The 21,236-nt window shown below is 43.3% G+C and overlaps 1 protein-coding gene across 1 annotated transcript; it reads left to right on the forward strand.

The window, feature by feature from the left end:
• Nucleotides 1-13,299: 13,299 nt before the first annotated feature.
• ARPC5 (actin related protein 2/3 complex subunit 5) lies at nucleotides 13,300-20,756 on the forward strand. The gene is made up of 4 exons (XM_030206045.1): nucleotides 13,300-13,584; nucleotides 18,429-18,501; nucleotides 19,346-19,522; nucleotides 19,778-20,756. Exons 1-4 carry the CDS (start codon nucleotides 13,445-13,447, stop codon nucleotides 19,838-19,840), a joined length of 453 nt encoding a protein of 150 aa, XP_030061905.1. The 5' UTR covers nucleotides 13,300-13,444; the 3' UTR covers nucleotides 19,841-20,756.
• The last annotated feature ends 480 nt before the right edge of the window (nucleotides 20,757-21,236 follow it).

Below are 21,236 nucleotides of genomic sequence, written 5' to 3' on the forward strand. Positions count from 1 at the left end.
GATGGGAAGGCAGTAGAACGAGAGGACATGAAATGAGATTGAAGGGGGGCAGACTCAAGAAAATGTCAGGAAGTATTTTTTCACAGAGTGGTGGATGCTTGGAATGCCCTCACGCGGGAGGTGGTGGAGAGGAAAACAGTAACTGAATTCAAACATGCGTGGGATAAACATAAAGGAATCCTGCTCAGAAGGAAGGGATCCCCAGAAGCTTAGCCGGTGGTGGGAGGCAGGGCTGGTGGTTGGGAGGTGGGGATAGTGCTGGGCAGACTTATACAGTCTGTGCCAGAGCCAGTGGTGGGAGGCGGGGCTGGTGGTTGGGAGGTGGGGATAGTGCTGGGCAGACTTATACGGTCTGTGCCCTGAAAAAAACAGGTACAAATCAAGGTAAGGTATACACAAAAAATGGCACATGTGAGTTTATCTTGTTGGGCAGACTGGATGGACCGTGCAGGTCTTTTTCTGCCATCATCTACTATGTTAAAAAAATATTCCACAGGCTGCTTATCAATTCCCCCTCCCAAATTTCCTACCCCTGTTGATCTTTAGTAGTATGAAAGAAAATTTTCAACTGAAATTTTCTAAGTTCCCTTACCATCAATCTGCTTGCTTTATCCTCCTATTCAAAGATTGTTTCTTTAATCTTCATCATCACAAAATTCACTGTATGGCTTTTTGTTTGATGTTGTGGATTCCAAGAATCTATTTTAAACATTAAATTCTAGCTAAAATCATCCCATGATTTTTCTTGTTCTTTAAACAATACTATTTCCGATTATCCCACATTATGTCTGGTCTTTCTGTATCAATCATTGTCCTCTTATTTTGTTCCTTACACCTCTTCTACTGAGTACCAAGAGCAATGAGCTTGCCCCAATCACTGCCTTCAAGCACTCTCAGCCCCCACCCCCGAGCCTGTTCTTCTTTATCAGTAAACATAAAGTACTCCTCTACTTCTCTACTCAACAGAGTTATTTAGGGGCGTAGTTATCAACGTGGGCTACCATTAAGACATGTTATTTTACCACTAATTAATGCTATTTTAGCCCCGTTCCATTTTATGCAATGAGACCTAGCTACTAATAACTGGGGTTAACAATAAAATAACACATCTTAATGGAAGCCCATGTTGATAGCTTCCCTCCTTAGAATCCAGCTCCCTAGTACTCTCTCCCCCAACCATCTAGCCATGTGATATTTTTAGTCTTGCTCTCAGTGACCCTTTGGAGCACTATCTGCTTCTACGCATACCAAATCAATGCATGAGTGTGAGTCATGCACCTTTGAAAGTAATCCCTTTCTCCCTGGTGTTATTCCCACCATATATCTAGTAAGTTAAATGCCCTCAAAAGCTCCCTTAGCTTGTCTTGATGTTTTTTCTAACCCATCGCCTCCGCCTAGAGATATCTATTCTAGGATCTATGGTGAGATTAAAATCTAATCCATGAATCAGAATCCCCTTTACAAACCCCTGTAATTTTTCCATGACCATTAAAAAAAAGGGCCCCTGGTTATTGTTGAATATGTTCAGAAGTGTGTAGTATTCTTTACAAAATGTTTCATTTCAGGAACATATAGGTGATCATTTCCCCCTTTCTTCTGTTCTATCTTGTTGGAGGCAAAAAAAATAATTGATCAAATCATGAATGATACACTAATCTCTCATCCTTCGCTACTAGATGTGTTTCTTGACTCATTCAAATTCTTACTCCCAAGCTCACCAATTCCTTGAAATAACAGTTGGTTGGGGGGGAATTCAAACCTCTCACACTTACAGTTACCACCTTTAACTCCAGCTTATTTTAACCTGTATCTTCCTATGTCCCATCACTCCTAGCTCTCTCTCCCCTTCCCAGTGTGGATTTAGGCTGCTAATTAACACCCAAAACAGACTGGTCAGTTAAGCTTCCTTTATTCAGAAGAATATTTGCCAGCAAGAAGAGGCTTCATGAGTCTGATCACTGGCAATCAGATGGTCAGTTCTCTCATAAGCCTCTTGTCTCACAAAGAAAATATACAAAGTTATATAGGCAGAAAACAGCTTACATCAGAAGATCAGCTAACAATTTGTTCTATTCAAAGAAATCAATAGTTCAACAAGAATACAAAACAAAAGAGACCTTGATTGATAGGTAGGATACAGATAGTTTTCCAAAACTTAAAAACATGTCTAATAGATAATATTTTATCAGCTATTAATATGGAAATTATAATAATCCTAATGTCTTCTTATGTAAACTAAACATTCTATATGCACTTGTGAACTATAGGAGAAAAACAATTTACAATAGCAATACATATCTATAGATAAGCTCCTTGTAATTAAGGATTGTTCTCCTTCCTCTATCCTGGGGCCTCTCTTATTTTCTAGAAAAACAATCCAATTAGGCCTTTCCTGAGGTCAGTGGGAAAAAAGCTGAGAACATTCCTTTCATGTAAACTAAAGGGAATTAAAAGGTAATTTCTAACTTTTTTCAGACTAAAATGTTAACCCTAAGTTTTAAAGTTCCATACCAGTTCCCCATCAGATACCTGGTCTTCTTCAAAACAGTGGTATCCCTTCCTTCCCCAACAGCTCCCGCTGCTCCCTCCCCTCCCTCTCTCTTTTCCTCCCTCAAATTCCCCACTCCCCCTCCCTACCTTACCCAGCATCATAGCAGTGACATCCTCTCCTCACTGCCTACCCCAGCCAGGAAGCATTATTACCTTGAGGTCAAGCCTCTCTCCTCTACTTACTCATACCATGCACTCCCCTTTCCCATTTACTTTTATCCCTTCCATTTATATTATACTAGTAAAAAAGGCCCGTTTCTGACACAAATGAAACGGGCGCTAGCAAGGTTTTCCTCGGAGTATGTATGTTTGGGAGAGTGTATGTGTGAGAGTCAGAGTGAAAGTGTGAGTGTGTGTGTGTGAGAGAGAGAGTGAGTCTGGGTGTGAGTGTGTTTGTGAAAGAGTGTGTGTGTGAGAATGAGAGTGTGTGCAAGTGTGTATGTGAGACACAGTGTGAGAGAGAGTGTGTGTGTGTGTGTGCGAGAGAGAGAGAGAGAGAGAGAGAGAGTGTGTGTGAGACACAGATTCTCCGTGAGAGTGAGTGTATGAGACCAAGCGAGTGTGTGAGTCACTGTGTGGCACATAGAGAGTGAATGTGATACAGTGTGAGACAGAGTGTGTGAGAGTGAGAGTCAGAAAGACATTGTATATGAGAGAGAGAGTGTGAGCCTTGCCCTCCCAATCCATGCCCATCTGTCCCCTGCCCCCTCCATTCATCCTTTTCCAGCAATTCCCCTCTCTCCCTGAGCCCTGCCCTCCCAATCCATGCCCATCCATGCTCCTCTGTCACCTGCCCCCTCCATTCATCCCTATCCAGCAATTCCCCTCTCTCCCTGAGCCCTGCCCTGCAATCCTGTAATACATGGGATTGAAGGTCAGCTGGGGATGGAATGAGTGGAATGTTTTGGCTGTAATTATGTGTTGATATTCTCTGTTATGGGAAACAGGCTAGTTGTTTAAGGGATGCCAGCACGTATAGGAAAGGCACCTTCAACCTGTGCAGGTCTGGGAGAGTTATTCTCTGTTATGGGAAACAGGCTGGTTGTTTAAGGGATGCCAGCACCTCTGGGAAAGGCACCTTCAGCTTGTGCAAGTCTGGGAAAGGCACCTCTGTTTCACACTATAAAAGAGGGTGGAGCACTGACCTTCTTTAGAAGCTTGCCTGAACGTAAGGGACGCCTGGTTCAGTGATGTCCCTGCAATCTCTGAGGAAGAGCTAGTGCTTCCCTGGTGGTCTTCCCAGATGCTGACTGAATTGCAGGTGCTGTAAGTATCTTGGTGTATGTGTTCACATACAGTATGTATCACCAATAAAAGCGATATACCGCATATTGTGTCTGGTGGCTTTTGTGTTGTCATAAGCACAGCGCCCCCTAGTGTTACAATTTGGCGTAGTCGGCAGGATATCGCATTGTTGTTACGTGATTACATTTGTGAATATATACTTGTTTTATTGTTTTGTGAATATGTTGAAGAAAGGGAAGAAGAGCAAATCTCATCAGGAGGCTGTGCAGGCACAGCTTCCGCAGCTGTTTGCAATTCCTGGATGGGATAAATACCCATATCAGGCATTGGCAACAGAATGGGCGACAGATACGGGGTTGAGTGAGAATTGGGAGGTATGTTTAGGAGAGGGAATGTGTGAGGATGTGTTGAAATGTTTACAAAATGCCCCTGTGGTTAAAGGGAAAGAGTTAAGAACGGTGGGTCGAAGAGGGTGGATTTTGTTGTCGGCATATCACCTGATGCACCAACAGAATCTGTTATTACAACAGAAGCTGTTGGAATCACAGGCTGAGATTCTGACATTAAAAAGCGACTTGGTAATGTCACTGTGTCAGGGCAAATTGATGATGGATAAGTGTACGGGGTACCAGCAAATTGCTGAGCGGGCAGCGGTGCGAGTAGCGCAGTATAAGTATCGGAAAAGGAGAGGGCGTGTGAGTAAGGTAAAGGTTGCAAAGGTGATGGCTACTGCCACACAGAATCCTAACGGATGGGATCCTGAGACGTGGGATGGGGATATCTGGTCTTCCACACCCGAGAGTGAGTCAGGGGGTGAGGAAAGTGTTGCTCCGGAAATGAAGCCGATAATTCGGCGACGAGCACAGTTGGGTGGGGCAGCACCAGTGCGCATGGATTTAGCAGAAGACTATACGCAACAAGAAATTCTCAATATCATGCAGCAATTCCAGCAGCGTCCAAATGAATCCCTTATTGCTTGGTGTGTAAGGCTGCATGATACTGGGGCAATGGGGATGCGGATGGACAATGAGGACTGTTTGAAATTTATACCTTTATCTCGAGATGCTATAATTCAAAGTGCATTTCGGGAACATAGTTTAGCAATGCCTGATGGGAATGTGTCAGAGGCTACTACTCTGATTGAGTTAGTGGGAACAGGGTGTCGTAGAAAGTACCCTTTAGAATCAGATTGGCCTGGGGATGACAAGCCTTGGTATACTTTGAAAGATTGTATCCAGCGATTAAAGGAAGAGGCAATGAAAGTGTGTATTGTCACAGGACAGATGGATACACTTACCCAAGTGCCTATGTCAGCGGCAATTAGAAACAAAGTAATTAAAGGGTCTCCTCCAATGTATAAACAAGTTATTTTGACTCTGTTGATGAATGAAACAGATAACCCGTTGGAGGGCATTATGGATAAAATCGAGCAATTAGGAGATTTGGGGGATTGGAGTCTGAAGCTGACAGATAGGAAAAATAATGAGGGGCAGAGAATTGGGGAAGGGCCGAAGGGGCAAGGTTCAGAGGTAGAGCGAGTATCTCGTAAGGATATGTTTGCCGCTCTACTACAAGCGGGGGTGGCTCGGGAGAAAATAGATGGAATTCCCACTGGAGAGTTATGGCAGCAATATAAAAATTAGGATTGGATAAGAGAGGGATGAAACCGGTTCGGAAAACCCGGACAGTGGGAAAAGAAAAACTTCCTTCAGCCCCACCGGTGGAGGGTCCGGACTATTCAGATTTGTATCATGAGGTCCGTACTCTCCTGCAGAGAATGACACTTCCATCTACTACTACTCTGCCCCCATCTAAAGCAGAAACCAATCCGTTTAGAGAGGATTGACTAGTACGGGGATGCAATGTAAAAATTGATCCGCGTCCCTATATTGATGTTGTAATACAATGGAGTCCGGGAAATTTTCAACAAGTACGAGCTTTGATAGATACCGGAGCAGAAGCAACGATTATAGCTGGTAACCCTTCTAAGTTTAAAGGACCAAAGTGTAATATTGTAGGACTAGGGGGGAAGAGTATTCCTGCAGTGGAAACACAATTGGCTATGCAAATTGGGGATTTACAGCTCCAAAAGTATGCTGTAATGATTACGCCAGTGCCAGAATATATAATTGGTATGGATATTCTGAGAGGTTTAAAACTTACTATTGAAAGGGGAAGTTGGCAATTTGAAACGTCTCCCGCAGTTCCCCGGCGTTTGAAGTATATTTCCACTTATAATATTCACGCAGTATTAGTGGGAAAAATTGTTGATGAGCCTCTCACCATACCAGCCGCCACTCAATTAGTTGCACAAAAGCAATATCGGATTCCTGGTGGTATTGCAGAAATTACACGAACAATACAGGAATTACAAGAGGTAGGGGTCATTGTCCCAGTTACTACCAAATGGAATAATCCAGTATGGCCAGTGAAGAAATCTGATGGATCCTGGCGGATGACAGTAGATTACCGTCAATTGAATAAGGTTACACCCCCGTTGCATGCTGCAGTCCCCGACATTGTAACTTTAATTGAGAACATACAAAATAGAAAAGGAAAATGGTATGCAGTGATAGATTTAGCAAATGCCTTCTTTACAATAGCATTAAAAGAGGAATTTTGGGAGCAATTTGCATTTACGTGGCAGGGAAGGCAGTACACGTTTACACGGTTGCCACAGGGATGGTTGCATAGCCTACAATTTGTCATAGGGTGGTAGAGCAACATCTAGATGCACTATCGTTGCCACCAGGTCTAGAGTTAACCCACTATATTGATGACATACTAATCCAAGGGGATACAGAGGAGTTAGTGGCCTCTGGGCTAGAACAACTAGTACAACACATGAAGAATAAGGGTTGGGAAATTAACCCAGCAAAAATCCAGGGACCCGCCCAGACAGTGAAGTTTCTGGGAATTAATTGGAATAAGGGACACCAGGAAATTACTGAGAAAGCACTAAACAAAATAGCAGAATTTCCGGTACCGGTTACCAAACAGCAAACACAGAAATTTATTGGGTTGTTTGGATTTTGGCGTAAACATATCCCACACTTGGGGCAGGTGTTACAGCCATTATACAGAGTAACACAAAAGAAATGTGTATTTCAGTGGGGTGCTACAGAGCAACAGGCTTTTGACCAAGCCAAGTTAGTAGTATAACAAAGTGTCAGTCTGTGGCCAATACGTGCCAATGATCCAATTGAATTACAAGTATCAGTGCATGCAGAGTATGCCAATTGGAGCATGTGGCAGAAACAAGATGGGAAACGTTGTCCGTTAGGATTTTGGACACGTAGATTACCCGATGCAGCTCAACGATATATACCCTTTGAGAAACAATTGTTGGCTTGTTATTGGGCTCTTGTGGAAAGTGAACAACTAACTTTGGGGCATGAAGTAATTTTGAGACCAGAAATTCCAATTTTAACTTGGATTAATAGTGAACCACATACCCATAAAATTGGCCATGCACAGGAGGCATCTATTATAAAGTGGAAGTGGTACATCCAAAATAGGCAGACTAAAAGTGGTCCCAATGGGGTCTCGCAATTACATGAACAAATTGCTCAGATTCCCGTAGGTGAGGGGGAGGAAGTATTAGTGTCTGGGGGTGGTAGTGGTAGTGCCACCCATCATGTTGCTAAATGGGGAGTACCTTACGACCAATTAACTATTGACCAACATCAGTATGCCTGGTTTACTGATGTTACAGCCAAGTATATTGATGGTAAGCGGGCATGGAAAAGTGTGGCGTACAATCCTCATACACAACAGATATTGCAGAGCACGGGCCCAGATGGGAGTAGTCAATATGCTGAATTATATGCAGTCTATCTGGTACTTAAACAAAATGCGCCAGAGGCATACATATATACTGATTCATGGGCTGTGGCAAATGGATTAACAACCTGGTTACCTACATGGAAACAGAATGATTGGTATATTCATACTAAACTGGTTTGGGGATCACAGTTATGGCAAGAAATTAGTGAATTTTTGCAATCTACTTCTGCCTATGTCTATCATGTTGATGCACATGTTTCCCCTATAACCTCTGATCATATTTTTAATAAGACAGCAGATTCCTTAGCTACTATTCACACGAATGTCATCTCTGGAACAGATGATTCTACTATTCATCGGGGTGAAGAAGAGACCGGTATTGCAAGCTGGGCACATCAAAAATGTGGACATCTCGGAGAGCAAGCCACCTATCACTGGGCGCGGCAGCGTGGGTTAGCATTGTCTCTTTCTACCATTAAAAATGTTATTGCTCACTGTCCTGTTTGTCAACATTTGACTAAACGCCCTATACCACACCCAGTCAAAGGTACACTTGCTCGAGGTAAGTTACCTGGCCAAATTTGGCAACTAGATTATATTGGCCCTTTACCAATTTCGCAGGGATGTCAATATGTCTGTGTTGCCGTGGATACTTATTCAGGATTTTTGCTAGTCCACCCTTGTCGTAGAGCTACAGCTCAGCAGACTATTGTTCTTTTGGAATCCATATGTAGACATTATGGCGTTCCACTGCAAATTCAAAGTGATAATGGCTCTCATTTCAAAAATCATCCTGTTACTGCCTTTTGCGCCCAATTTAACATTGAATGGGTTTTCCATATTCCCTATTATCCACAAGCTGCTGGTCTTGTGGAACGTATGAACGGTCTGTTGAAAACACAGATCTGGAAATTAACTCCTACTCACACTCTTGCGCAATGGCGCAAATATTTGTACCCAGCAGTTACTATCCTCAATAATCGTCCAATAGGGGAGAGTGAAACACCATTGATGCGTATGTTGACTCCCCATCTTCAAGTCTTGCCCAGTACACGTCACCCTGGGAGTTAAGCTCTTACATCCGAAAGCTGTTATACCGCTCCGTCATACGATTGACGCTGCTGGTTTTGATCTTGTAGCCCTCTTTGACACTCTTTGTGCGTCCCGAGTGGTGACAAAATTTCCAGCCGGGTTTGCTTTATCTCTCCCAGCTGGCCATTATGCTCAGATTGTGGCCCGTTCCAGTTGGGCTCTTCGTGGCTTACTTCCTGTGGGAGGTGTCATTGACAGAGATTATAGTCCTTCTAATGAATCACACTGAGGAGGATGTAATGGTGCAGGCTGGGGATAGGATAGCACAATTGTTGATAATTCCTGTCAATTCCTCCTCTTTTACTCAAATTTCTGATTTTGTGGGAGTCACTGAGCGAGGTACACAGGGATTTGGGTCTACTGGGAGGGGTGTGGGTGGTCGGGTATGGCATCAAGACCCTGCACACCCAGGTCCTCCTCAACCTGCTGAAATTATAGCCCGAGGGGAGGACAATACTGTTACAGTAGTTCAGCCAGGACAACAGAGTTGGACGAATGTTCCTGCTGATCATTGTTATTTAAGGGAATAGGATTTATATGTGTTTCTCCATTTCTTTCTGTTTCAGGGCATACTGTTTCTCTGTTTGGGTTGGGAACTCGATGCCCGTACTCCCGGCGAGCGGGTGCTGGGAGTGACCTCGCGTGTCCACTATTGGTGGAGCAACAAAAATAACTCAACCTTACAGCAAGATAATTATACATGTCATACTGCATGTCCGGTATTGAACGTAACTGCTTCCCAAGCTGTGTTTCATAAAACTGAACAGCGCTTTGTAGTTGTTTCATCCAGTTTTGTGAATGTGACTATCCATAATGCTACGTCCTGGGTTATGCTACACCAATTGAAAACCGTTTTACACCCTGGATGGACTTCTTGCATGTGTTGCTTGCTGTTAGTAATATGACTAATCCTGCTCCACTGTCACGCATTCCCACTACATGCAAAAACATGTCTATGCAGTATAGAAAGACTGTAGTAACTTACAATGTTACATTTCCACACTTGCCTCGCTGTACTAGGATACGGCGAGCATGGTATGATACTATTTTGGGGGGTGCGGGAACTGGACTGGGAATTCTGAATACGGTAGATACAGATACTCTGTTTAGTAAACTACACTATCTAGGTAAGGACTTGCATACTGAACTGAATATTTTAGCCAATTGGTTACCTGCCATTCCAGGAACAGGACAATTAATGGTGCCTGCGATAGCAGACATAAATAATTTATTAGCCCAAACTTTTAAGTTTGAAAATTATACTGACACTACTTTGACAAAAGCATTGAATTATACTTGGTGTTCATTACAGACGTTGTACGCTTTGCATCAGCGGGACACAGTCCAGATGGCTCTACAATTGGGGATGCATACCCAGTTGCAGACCCTTTTCGCTGGATATATTCCGGTTGATGAGTGGTTGTTCCCACATTCAGAGAGTACAGTCTGTACTGATCGATTCTGTACAGGGGTTTTATCTTCATATAAGATTTTCCATACTCATATAGTATGTAAGTATTATATATCTCCAGTATTAGTGAATGTTTCTGGTATTGTAACCTTTTGGGCCCCGCATATGAATGGGGAGTATATAACTGTACATAATGAGACATATAAATTGGATATGTGTAATGAGCAGGGAAATCGCATGATTTGTCCTTTCCAGCCACCACAATTTGAACCTTGCTTATCCCCACGTTTTGGGGAATGCACATTTACTGTTTTCCCTGCCAACTATGAGTTCTTTGTAGAAATTAGTCCGTGGACATTATGTATTTCCACTGCTAATTTCACAACTTTGTCAAATAATACCTTCCTGACCGATCTGTCAGGAGTCAGTTCCTGTTTTACTAGCATATCAGTATTTTGGTGGAAAGGACAAAAATATGTATTATATCCGGAGTTATTTAATTCTGCTTTCATACAGTACAATTATACCTTCTTTACGGAGCCAATTTTAGCTGTAAATTATAGTAAGTTGACCCACATGTTGCATATATCCTCTCTTATTAATGAGTATATTCAAGGTGTGAATCACACCTTAAGAGTCATGCAAGTAGATGCTCAATTTGACAATCACACTGTTCGTATAGTGGCGGAAAATATTCAAAGTAAATTACATCATAATTGGTGGGATCCATTATTGGGACATTCTCCTAGTGCAGATGCTTTCCTAAAATGGATCACTCATCCTTTACTTGTAGTACTATTAGTTAGCATCCTGCTAGTGATTTGGAATTGTATTTTGACTTGTAAAATTTGGAAACGACCTACGGTGGTCCATAATACTATGTATACTTCTGTCTCCTCATAAGCAGAGAATATCAAGGGGTGGAATGTAATACATGGGATTGAAGGTCAGCTGGGGATGGAATGAGTGGAATGTTTTGGCTGTAATTATGTGTTGATATTCTCTGTTATGGGAAACAGGCTAGTTGTTTAAGGGATGCCAGCACGTATAGGAAAGGCACCTTCAACCTGTGCAGGTCTGGGAGAGTTATTCTCTGTTATGGGAAACAGGCTGGTTGTTTAAGGGATGCCAGCACCTCTGGGAAAGGCACCTTCAGCTTGTGCAAGTCTGGGAAAGGCACCTCTGTTTCACACTATAAAAGAGGGTGGCGCACTGACCTTCTTTAGAAGCTTGCCTGAACGTAAGGGACGCCTGGTTCAGTGATGTCCCTGCAATCTCTGAGGAAGAGCTAGTGCTTCCCTGGTGGTCTTCCCAGATGCTGACTGAATTGCAGGTGCTGTAAGTATCTTGGTGTATGTGTTCACATATGTATCACCAATAAAAGCGATATACCGCATATTGTGTCTGGTGGCTTTTGTGTTGTCATAAGCACAGCGCCCCCTAGTGTTACAAATCCAAATCCATCCATGCCCATCTGTCCCCTCCATTCATCCCTATCCAGCAATTCCCCTCTCTCCCTGAGCCCTGCCCTCCCAATCCATGCCCATCCATGCTCCTGTCACCTGCCCCCTCCATTCATCCCTATCCAGCAATTCCCCTCTCTCCCTGAGCCCTGCCCTCCCAATCCATGCCCATCCATGCTCCTGTCCCCTGCCCCCTCCATTCATCCCTTTCCAGCAATTCCCCTCTCTCCCTGAGCCCTGCCCTCCCAATCCATGCCCATCCATGCTCCTCTGTCCCCTGCCCCCTCCATTCATCCCTTTCCAGCAATTCCCCTCTCTCCCTGAGCCCTGCCATCCCAATCCATGCTCCTCTGTCCCCTGCCCCCTCCATTCATCCTTTTCCAGCAATTCCCCTCTCTCCCTTCCATGACCCCCCCCTCGCATCCATGCTCCTCTCTCTCCCATGTCCCAGCCTGGGCTGCCCTCTTCTCCCCCCCCTTCGCATCCATGCCCCCCCCTTCGCATCCATGCTGTCGTTTCTCCCCTGCCCTCCCGCTCCCATTGTTCAACTTTACTGCCCACCCTCTTCTCTCCCCCCAACATCCCTTTTTTTTTTTCTTTTTAAATTTACCTCGGTGGCGGGTCTGGCAGCGCAGCGTCAGGGAAGGAGGCGGCGCTCCCGACGTCTAGCCTTCCCTTCGCTGTGTTCCGCCTTCTTCTGACGTCTTGACGTCAGAAGAAGGCGGAACACAGCGAAGGGAAGGCTAGAGACATCGGGAGCGCCACCTCCTTCCCTGATGCTGCGCTTTGTTTGTTTTTTCGCCCTCGACGTCATGACATTTGACGCGAGGGCGGGGCAGAGACGGCTGGCAGCCTGGCTGGCTTCACACCATGAATCCACGAACCCTACAGGGAGTGTTTGAGTGACTTCAGAACGTTGTCTTCAGAACGTTCACGGTGCGTTTTATTATATTAGATCTCTGGTATTCAAATTCCAGTGCTGTTAAATGTGTATATTTTTGATACTGTTTCAGGTAGTTCTATTATTAGGTTTCAATTTACTGTTTTGAAGTTTACGTCATTTATTGTATTTATATTTATTCTTGTTATTTTACTATTGCTATGCTCTTAAAATTGTAAGGTTTTTTTTATGTTAAACTGTACCTGAGGTCCACCCATTGGGTGAGTCTCTTCATAAAGGCAGTTAATAAATCCTAATAAATAAAAATGTAAGCCGCTGTGATTGTAACCACAGAAAGGAGGTATATCAAGTCCCATCCCAAGGCTTCATAAAAGAGCCAGATCTTTACCAATTTGTAATGTTCCTTAGCCCCATATAAAAACACAAATTACTACCTCATCCCTCTCCAAAATCTATACTACTCTGAGCTTAGGCGCCAGCACTGTGCAAGCTTGAGCATCCCCGATATTGAGCAAACTCCTTGACTATGTCCAGGAAAGGGTAACTTCCATAGTTCCATTGGGTTAGCATCCCCAATCATTTTGAAAAGTTGGCTCCTATAAGTTTAAACAAATTACAGCCTACCAAACACTCCGCCCCCCTCACACCATTTGACCATCACTTTCCACTATACAGACAATATTTAATTTATCCAACTTTTTTTTTATGCGCAGACGTGCTCCCTCCTTCCCGTCTTTTCCACTTAACTCCTCCCACCCACCTTCTAGCTTCCTCCTGTTTCTCGTGCTGCGAAGGGGCTTCGGTAGCCGCCTCCTTCCTTTTTCCCTTTATCCTCAGCGCAGGCGCACTAAGGTAGCGGCACCGGCACCGCCCGTATTCGCAGTAAGGCGGAAGTGAAAGTCGGGTCACTGTGTGTTAGTGTCGGGCAGGGTTGGAGGGACGACGAGGGACCCAGTGCCGGTTTCTTTCGGTCCCCGTTCCCTTTAGCTGCTCGCTATGGCTAAGAACACGGTATCTGCCCGCTTCCGGAAGGTGGACGTAGACGAATACGATGAGAATAAGTTTGTGGATGAGGAGGAAGTGGGGGAGGGCCAGACCGGGCCCGATGAGGGCGAAGTGGATTCCGCCATCCGGGGATATCCTTCATGTATGAGGTTGGGTCTCGGTGATTACCGAGAAGGGCTGTGCTGTGATTTGAGCTTTTTGGGCGCGGGCAGAGAGGGAAGCGAAGGGTATGGGGATTTTCTTTGATTACCAGATAGTCTCTGCATGGAAAAATAGATGAAACCTCGTACTGACATTTGTGTCGGTCCAGAGGCCACTGATTTTCTTTACTGTCTCAGCGGTGTCCGCTTAATGATGAAAAGCGTGAGGCCCCGTGCTCTAAATATATTCAAACTAGATTTTATAATAGAATTCTACAAGGGTAGCAAAAATATATTTGCTAAATCGGGAGGGGGGAGGGAATAAAATGATTGCTATTAAGATACAATGGAAACAAGCACACAGAAGATACTAAGTCCAATTCAAATTGGTACGGTACACTTTGTGTATATAGGAAGCAGCATTGGCTTTTTTTTCAAAGGGGAGTATTGTGGTTCTTTGCTCTGGGGTGGGTGGGGGGAGGTAGGTGTTTTGCTGAATTGAGTTGTCATTCTGCTGGCACTGTCAGGTTTAAGTCAAGTACTTTGCTTCTAAAAGTTGCATATTTCTCTAGTAGGAAAAACTCTAAAGTCTTGAAGATGCTAGACTGAGCCTGTGCATGGGCATTAGGCATCCTAGGTGAGGCTTAGCCTTGTGCCCCCTCAGTTACCTGTTAGGTTTCTCATCCACCTCCCACAAGATTTTAATAATTAAACCAAACAATGATGATTACACCAATATCATCAATCATCATACTTTTAAATATTAAACAGTAAAAAATACAGGTTGATGGTTCTCTGAGCTTGAATGGGTTTTGGGATCTATTTTGCTTTGGCTGCAGCTGCTCTTTGTCCTACCATAGATGACTGCCAAGTTTGTCTAATGTAGTTTGTCCTGATGCTATGTCAGAATACTAAAAAGTAAACTGGTGAAAATTCAGGCCCCACCTTGTGGCTTGATAGGTTTGAGTAATTCTCATTTCTTAATGTACCTCCCTAGTGAAGAGCATCTTTGACCCTACTTCACAAATATGGTCAAAGTTGGTTCATGTTTCCAGATGTAATTTGTAAGGTGACTTCTATTATATATTTCTTACACGGAAGTGACCTGCAGCACTGCTTGTAGAAAGAGTGGGGAACAGCACCAAGCTAGTGCAGATTGTTTACAAGTATATTGTGTGTCTTGTCTGGTGCATTTTCAGAACATTTATTCAGCACAATTTTTTCATCATAAAAGCCAGCCACTTGACTGCCCCACTTTGGTTCATGAGATGTGGTCTTACAGTACACATCCCTTTTGGCTTTGAAAGGAAAAGAGGAATTGAGTAAAAACGTTCAGAGAGCAGCTGCCTTACAAGGAAACCAGGAAGAGAAGCTGCAGTTCATTATTTTCCCCAGTGTGTTCAAGCTGAATTTTTAAATTTTTTCTAAGGCTCTCCTGCTTGCTTTTGAAGATCCTGTCATCTCCTGCAGGGCTTGAGCTTTTTGGTCTATTTCAGGCTTCCTGACCTTGTCCTGGTGACCCCCACAGCCAATCAGATTTTCAGGAACATGCATGCTGATTTATCTTGGGCATGGTCACTGTGGACATCATGAAAGCCTGAACGGTTGTGCTGTTACCAGAACACGTTTGGGAAGCCCTTAGGCAGGGTCTGGCTTGCGTGTTGCCTGTTGCAGTCTCTCTCGCTAGATTTGGAGTGATGTAAAAGTGGCAGAAGAGCTCTCTTCTGTAGCCAGCTTGTTTCTACACACGCAAATTTCATTACTTCTCCATTTGGTGTAGCTGTTTTTTGCTACAACTCTAAGCTTGAGTTTCTGTCTTTTATAGATATGTTTCATAATTAGGGCTTCTGTTATGAAGGCCTTTTTTTTTTAACCACCATTTAGGGGTCTGTTTACAAAGCAGCGCTAGTGCCGACATGGCTTATTCAAAGTGAATGGGCTGTATCAGCACTAGCGCATTGACGGCCGCTAGCACTGCTTAGGAAACCGGAGTGTTAGTGTTTTCATGGCACACATGCCATTGCTGTATGCCTTTTCTGGTTGAATGAAATATTTGAGTAGCTGAGGTGTCAGTGTGGAAAGGGCACAGAAACAAAGTAGAGGATCCAAGGCAAGTAAGAGGAGCTGATTAGAGGCCAGCCAAAACTGAAACTGCCTGGAAGCTTTTGGCAGAAACCAAAAACTCAAGTTTACTTTTGTGAATATGAACCAGTGAGGGCTGCTGGGGGCTGTCAGGAGTTTGCAGTCTGCATTCCTCTGCTAAACTCACAGTATCCATGCCAGAATATAATGTAAATAATGAAGAATCTAAATAGCTGCCACACACCTGGACTGCAGCTAATAAAAACTGAAAGCCATGGAACTTTTATAGTGTCTAACTTTCCTCCACACTTGGAGTGACAGCTGACATAACTCCATAGGCTAATTTCTAAGGAGCTTGTCTCAAATTTACAGACTTAAATGCCAGCTAAAATTTGTATTAAAAGCATTTATTTGGAGCACTCTTTACCATATAAACTATTGTGCAAGATCATAATTGCATTACTTGCAATTGCAGTACAAACAAACAAACAATACAAAGTATCTCCTTACCCCATTGGACTAATTTACAATTCCTGGTTGTCTAGTGGTGTAGCAATGCCCCAGTTGTGGCAGCCATTTTGAAAGAGTTGAAATGGGTAGGAGTAACTGGGGATGGCTGCTGCCCCAACCACATCCCTACACCACTTGGATTGTAAGGTAGGCCCAGGGAGGCCTGTGGGGGGGGGGGGGGGGGGGGGGGGGGGGGGGGGGGGAGGGAGGCAGACAAATAGGACAATCTCAAATTTTCGACTTCCACTGAAGACACATGGTCATTTTCGTCTGAAGCTGAAAACTAAAGTGACCTTTTGGCTGAAACTGGGCAGAAAATGAATTTTGAACCGGTTTTGGTTGGCTAGAGTTGATAGTGGTGTTTCTTAACCCAGTCCTCAGGGCACACCCAGCCAGTCAGGTTTTCAGGATGCAGATCTCTCTCATGCATATTCACTGTTGATATCCTGAAAATCCGATTGGCTGGGTGTGCTCTAAGGGCTGGTTTGAGAAGCACTGTGATAGAGTACTAAGGGAAGTGATTATGTATGTATTTAGTGTGGGGGGGGGGGGGTGGGGGGATTTCCACTGGAGGTGTTGGTGTTCATGTTCAGAAGCCGTGTTCATAACATATGAAAGTGTTGGTTGGTTTTGGTAGTTTTGTTCATATGTTTAACTGTAGCTATCTTTGTGCTGCTCTCTGTTTATTTTAGTGCAGGGGTTCTCAACCCAATCCTCGGGACACATCTAGCCACTTAAGTTTTCAGGATTTCCACAGTGAATATGCATGAGATACATTTGCATTTGTTGCCTTCATTCTGTGCACATTTCCCTCATATGTAGTCATTGTAGAGATCCTGACTGAGTAGATGTGTCCCAAGGATTGGGTGAGAACCTCTGTTTTAGTGAGATAAATTGGTGCTTGTCAACCCAGTCCACGAGGCAGGTTTCCAGGATAGCCACAATAGATTGCATGCATTACCTCATCTCATACATATTCATTGTGGCTATCCTGGAAATCTGACTGGCTAGGTGTGCCCCGAGGACTGAGTTGAAAAGCACTGAGAAACTATTAGGGAAATAAGAAATTATGTTTCAACATTTTTATGGATGACAAAACCAAATAACAAATTCACCCTAATGTGAATGTCAAAAGTTTTCAAATGGCAGTATGTTCACAAAGGACAGCTTACAATAAGTCATCAACAAACTTTTACCTTTTTAATCCCCCCACCCCTCACCATTTTGAAAGTCAGCAAAAGCTGAAGCCAAAATGCTGCAAATCAGAACAGAAATTCAACATAGCACTTGTCAGCATTCAAAAGCAGAGCATTCCCCTCCAACCCCCCTATCCAGCCCAGTCTTACCCCAAATTCACACTGAATGTCTCAATAAACAATGATCCATTAAATTACCTGCTGAGAAGTTGTGTTCGTCCCAGACCACCCCCTTCCAATTATACAAGCACTCATTGGAGGTATTCAACAATAACAACTGCCAATGCCTATTGCCCTCTAAATGAAGGATCTGAAAAGAACAATTGTCTAACTACAATAATGCATCTCCCACCTCCCGGGCTTACTCATCTCCGTAGCCCAAGGAGAACTCCAACTATCAACAGCCCCGTTGAACCTTTCCCCCCCCCCCACTACCCCTCCCAAACCCCCACCTGTCTAAATCGTTCCTAATAGCTTCCAGATTCAATCAAAATCCTCAGGGTGATCCTGATGTCAAACTTCTGAGACTGGAACAAAGAATGATTGTTAACACTATTCATCCAAAACGACTTAATCAGGAACTGGACTTGTCTGTGGGCACTCTTTTTATCCTCAGGGGATGGTAAAGCATAGACCTATTCTAAGTAGTGCTTAGAATAGTCCTTGTAACTCTCATTGCTCCTTTAGGCTGCAGATTCCCTGCTTTTACAATGATAGCTGTATTAGGTAATCTGGGACCCTGCACACCACATGCACTGCATGCTGTGAACTCGCCAGAGGATAAATAAATGGAAGCAGGACTATGAACTTGGTGTTACAAGTCTCCAACTTGTTACATCTACTGGGGGTATGGGTGGGTCTTCTCCTTTTAGGTTCTGATCTGCTTTTTAAATAAGTGACGGTGTTGCTGGTTAGTCTTCTGTGTTGGTGCCGAGTTGCTAAAATGTTCTTGTTTTCTTTAGTCCTTGTTGTGCATTCATGTGCTTAAGTTTAAACCAAACATAATACATGTTTTTTTTTTTGCTAGTTTCCTTAATATACTCTTACAGGAAACATGATGGCTGCATTACAAGCAGCGTTGAAGAATCCTCCAATTAACACCAAAAATCAATCTGCAAAGGTGAGTGTGAAAATATGTTGCTGCTGTAGTGTTCACCTCTTGAATTGCTATGATCTCACCTTCAGAAATGATGGTGGCACTGTTTGCTGGTGAGGGATTGAAACACACAGCTCCAGGATGAACCCATTCTAAGCCACTGGAGGTCACTCATGCTGCACTGCTTTTTTTTCCTCCTCTGCAGTGGAGAGAGAATTGGAAAATATGATGTTTACATTCCATGGCCATATTTATTCCTGTTCTAGTATTTTGTCTATGTATTCACCCCAGGTTCATTGTTAGGGATGTGACTGGATTGAAACAGTTCAACATTGCCTGTAATTTCTAGGGAAATAAATTGCAGAGCTCTAAGTTCATTAAGTAGTACGAGACCAATAGTTTCTCTGGTGCTGGATAGCTGGCTTGGGCACAGTACGGTGAAAAAGGCTGTTCTGGTTTAAATGACAGTTCATAATTCTAGGGTATCAAGGCTGAGGAGAACACGGTACTGCTTGCTGATACAGATCCTATTTGCAAAACATACTGCAGAGAGCAGTCTGCTGCACACTACTGGTGAGGATACTGAGAAGACTAAACCCCTATGAGATTCTAGTTCTAGTATGGGGTGAGCCTTTAGTCTTTCAGCTGATTTAGGTTCTCCAGCCCCAAGGCTTTCCATTTGTTGACTTGGTGCAGTTGCTGATATCAGCTTTGTGTCAAGTTCTTTAGCAAGATAGTGTGTGGACATAGTGTATTGAATGTGCCATGGGTCTCATGCTGGGTCCATTTGATCATTCCTCCCTGGAGTGGCCACAGTATGCTCACCTAACACTGATCAAGCTGTGACAGTTGATTTGATCTGTTCTAGGATCGTGCCGAGAGTGTAGTCCTGAAAGTCCTCATCAACTTTAAAGCCAACGAAATTGAGAAGGCTGTTCAGTCCCTGGATAAGAATGGGGTAGATCTTCTGATGAAATACATCTACAAAGGTTTTGAGAGCCCCTCTGATAACAGCAGTGCTGTCTTGCTACAATGGCATGAAAAGGTACATATTCCTCCCCTTTCAAAGCATGGTGGGGCAGTCTGAATGAAAGATCGTTGTGCATGGCTGATGGCAAGTAGCTTTGTGTCAAGAGCCAAAACTTGATAGTTATAGCACTTTTGGGTAAATTTTCTTTTTTTTTTCTCCACCTCTCTTCAGATTTATCAGGATGGCTGGTTTAGGCATTGGTGTTTGTTCACTTGCATTGCTCTCCGGTATAGTTCATTCTTTTAATCTGCTTTCTTGATTTGCTCACAGGCCCTGTCGGCTGGAGGGGTAGGATGCATTGTACGGGTCTTGACCGCCAGGAAAACGGTTTGAGCCTTGCTTGAGATGGTCAGTCCTCCATAGGAGTTGGAATTGCTGGTACAAAGACCAAATGAAACAAATGGCACAGCTGCCCTGGGGGCAGCTCCTCTCTCTCTTTGTCAGCTCGCTTCTTTTTTTATATATACTGTATGAGCAGATAATGTGCATATGATGCATTTTTTTGACTTTGATTAAGAGTAATATACTAAAGCAATGTTGTTTTTAACAAGAGTTTTAAGTACTTGGCATTTCAGCATCTTTGTACTGTGCAGGGATCTTTGCTTTGTCTGTAATAATTGCCAGTTTTGAAACCTCAGGAGCCCTCAAGCTAATGCTCAGTTGAAGAAGAATTGAAGCGCTATTTGCGGACCCTTGAACAGCCAGGCAGTGTTTCGTGGTGGAAACCTCAAGGGCCTGTTTTTGCAGCTATTAGCAATGTAAGCAGGTCACATTCTGAACCCACAAGGTGGGTTCAAGGAATGCGCCTTGAAACTTCTCCCAATCCAGTTACTTTAGGATTTATTTTTATTTTATTTCCTCCTCATCCCATTTCCATATACTCAGTTCAGGTGCCATTGTATTCCGCTGCGTATTCTGGCATAGTGTAGCAACAAATTCATACAGAGAACCCACTCTCATACCAGCTGTGTGTTTGAGGAGCTTGAGATAATATACTCTGGTTAGCCTGAAATTAGTATTTGCTGGGAAAGCCACTCTGTCCGTTAGAATACCATAATAAGGTTTCCCTTTTGTCTGCCATCCCTAGGATATTGAATGTCAGTGGCTTTAGAAAAATGTTGACCTGCCAATGTTTTTACATGTTTTGCCTTTTTACAGTATTCTTTTGTAAAAGTGGTACAACACTTGAAGATATCAGTTACTGATAAATGCATTTTGTTTTGCAAAATAAATTTTGTAAAGTCTTGTATTCATGGTTTTTATTTCAAGTAAAGAATAGGACTTGGGCCTTCTAGCTAACAGTGAAGGAATATATCTGTCTGGGTTGGTGTGCCTTCAGCTCACAACTTGACAAAAGCTGCAACATCTGTGACTTGGAACACAGATATTGCTTAGCACTCTAATTTAATTTTGGACATTTATATTCCACTTTTTCCTTAAAGCTAAAGGTGGCTCACAGATAATAGTATAATTGTACAATTTATATTAGTCTCAACTAGTAGTGTGGCTGTACAATTTATATCATAATTCCAAGCAAAGCCAAATGCATGGCAGAAACTATAAAGTATATTCAGTTACATCAATATGTAATATCCTCTCAGTAATGAAGCCACAATGGCTAATCACTGATACAAATAAAACCCAGTTTAAAATATAAATCATAAGCCTAAAAATCAATTAAGTATTGTCTTCTGAACAGCTTTGTTAAAACCTGTCTAAAGACTTTATA

This window comes from Microcaecilia unicolor, chromosome 6 (assembly GCF_901765095.1).
Source record: "Microcaecilia unicolor chromosome 6, aMicUni1.1, whole genome shotgun sequence".
In the NCBI taxonomy this organism is placed as follows: Eukaryota; Metazoa; Chordata; class Amphibia; order Gymnophiona; family Siphonopidae; genus Microcaecilia; species Microcaecilia unicolor.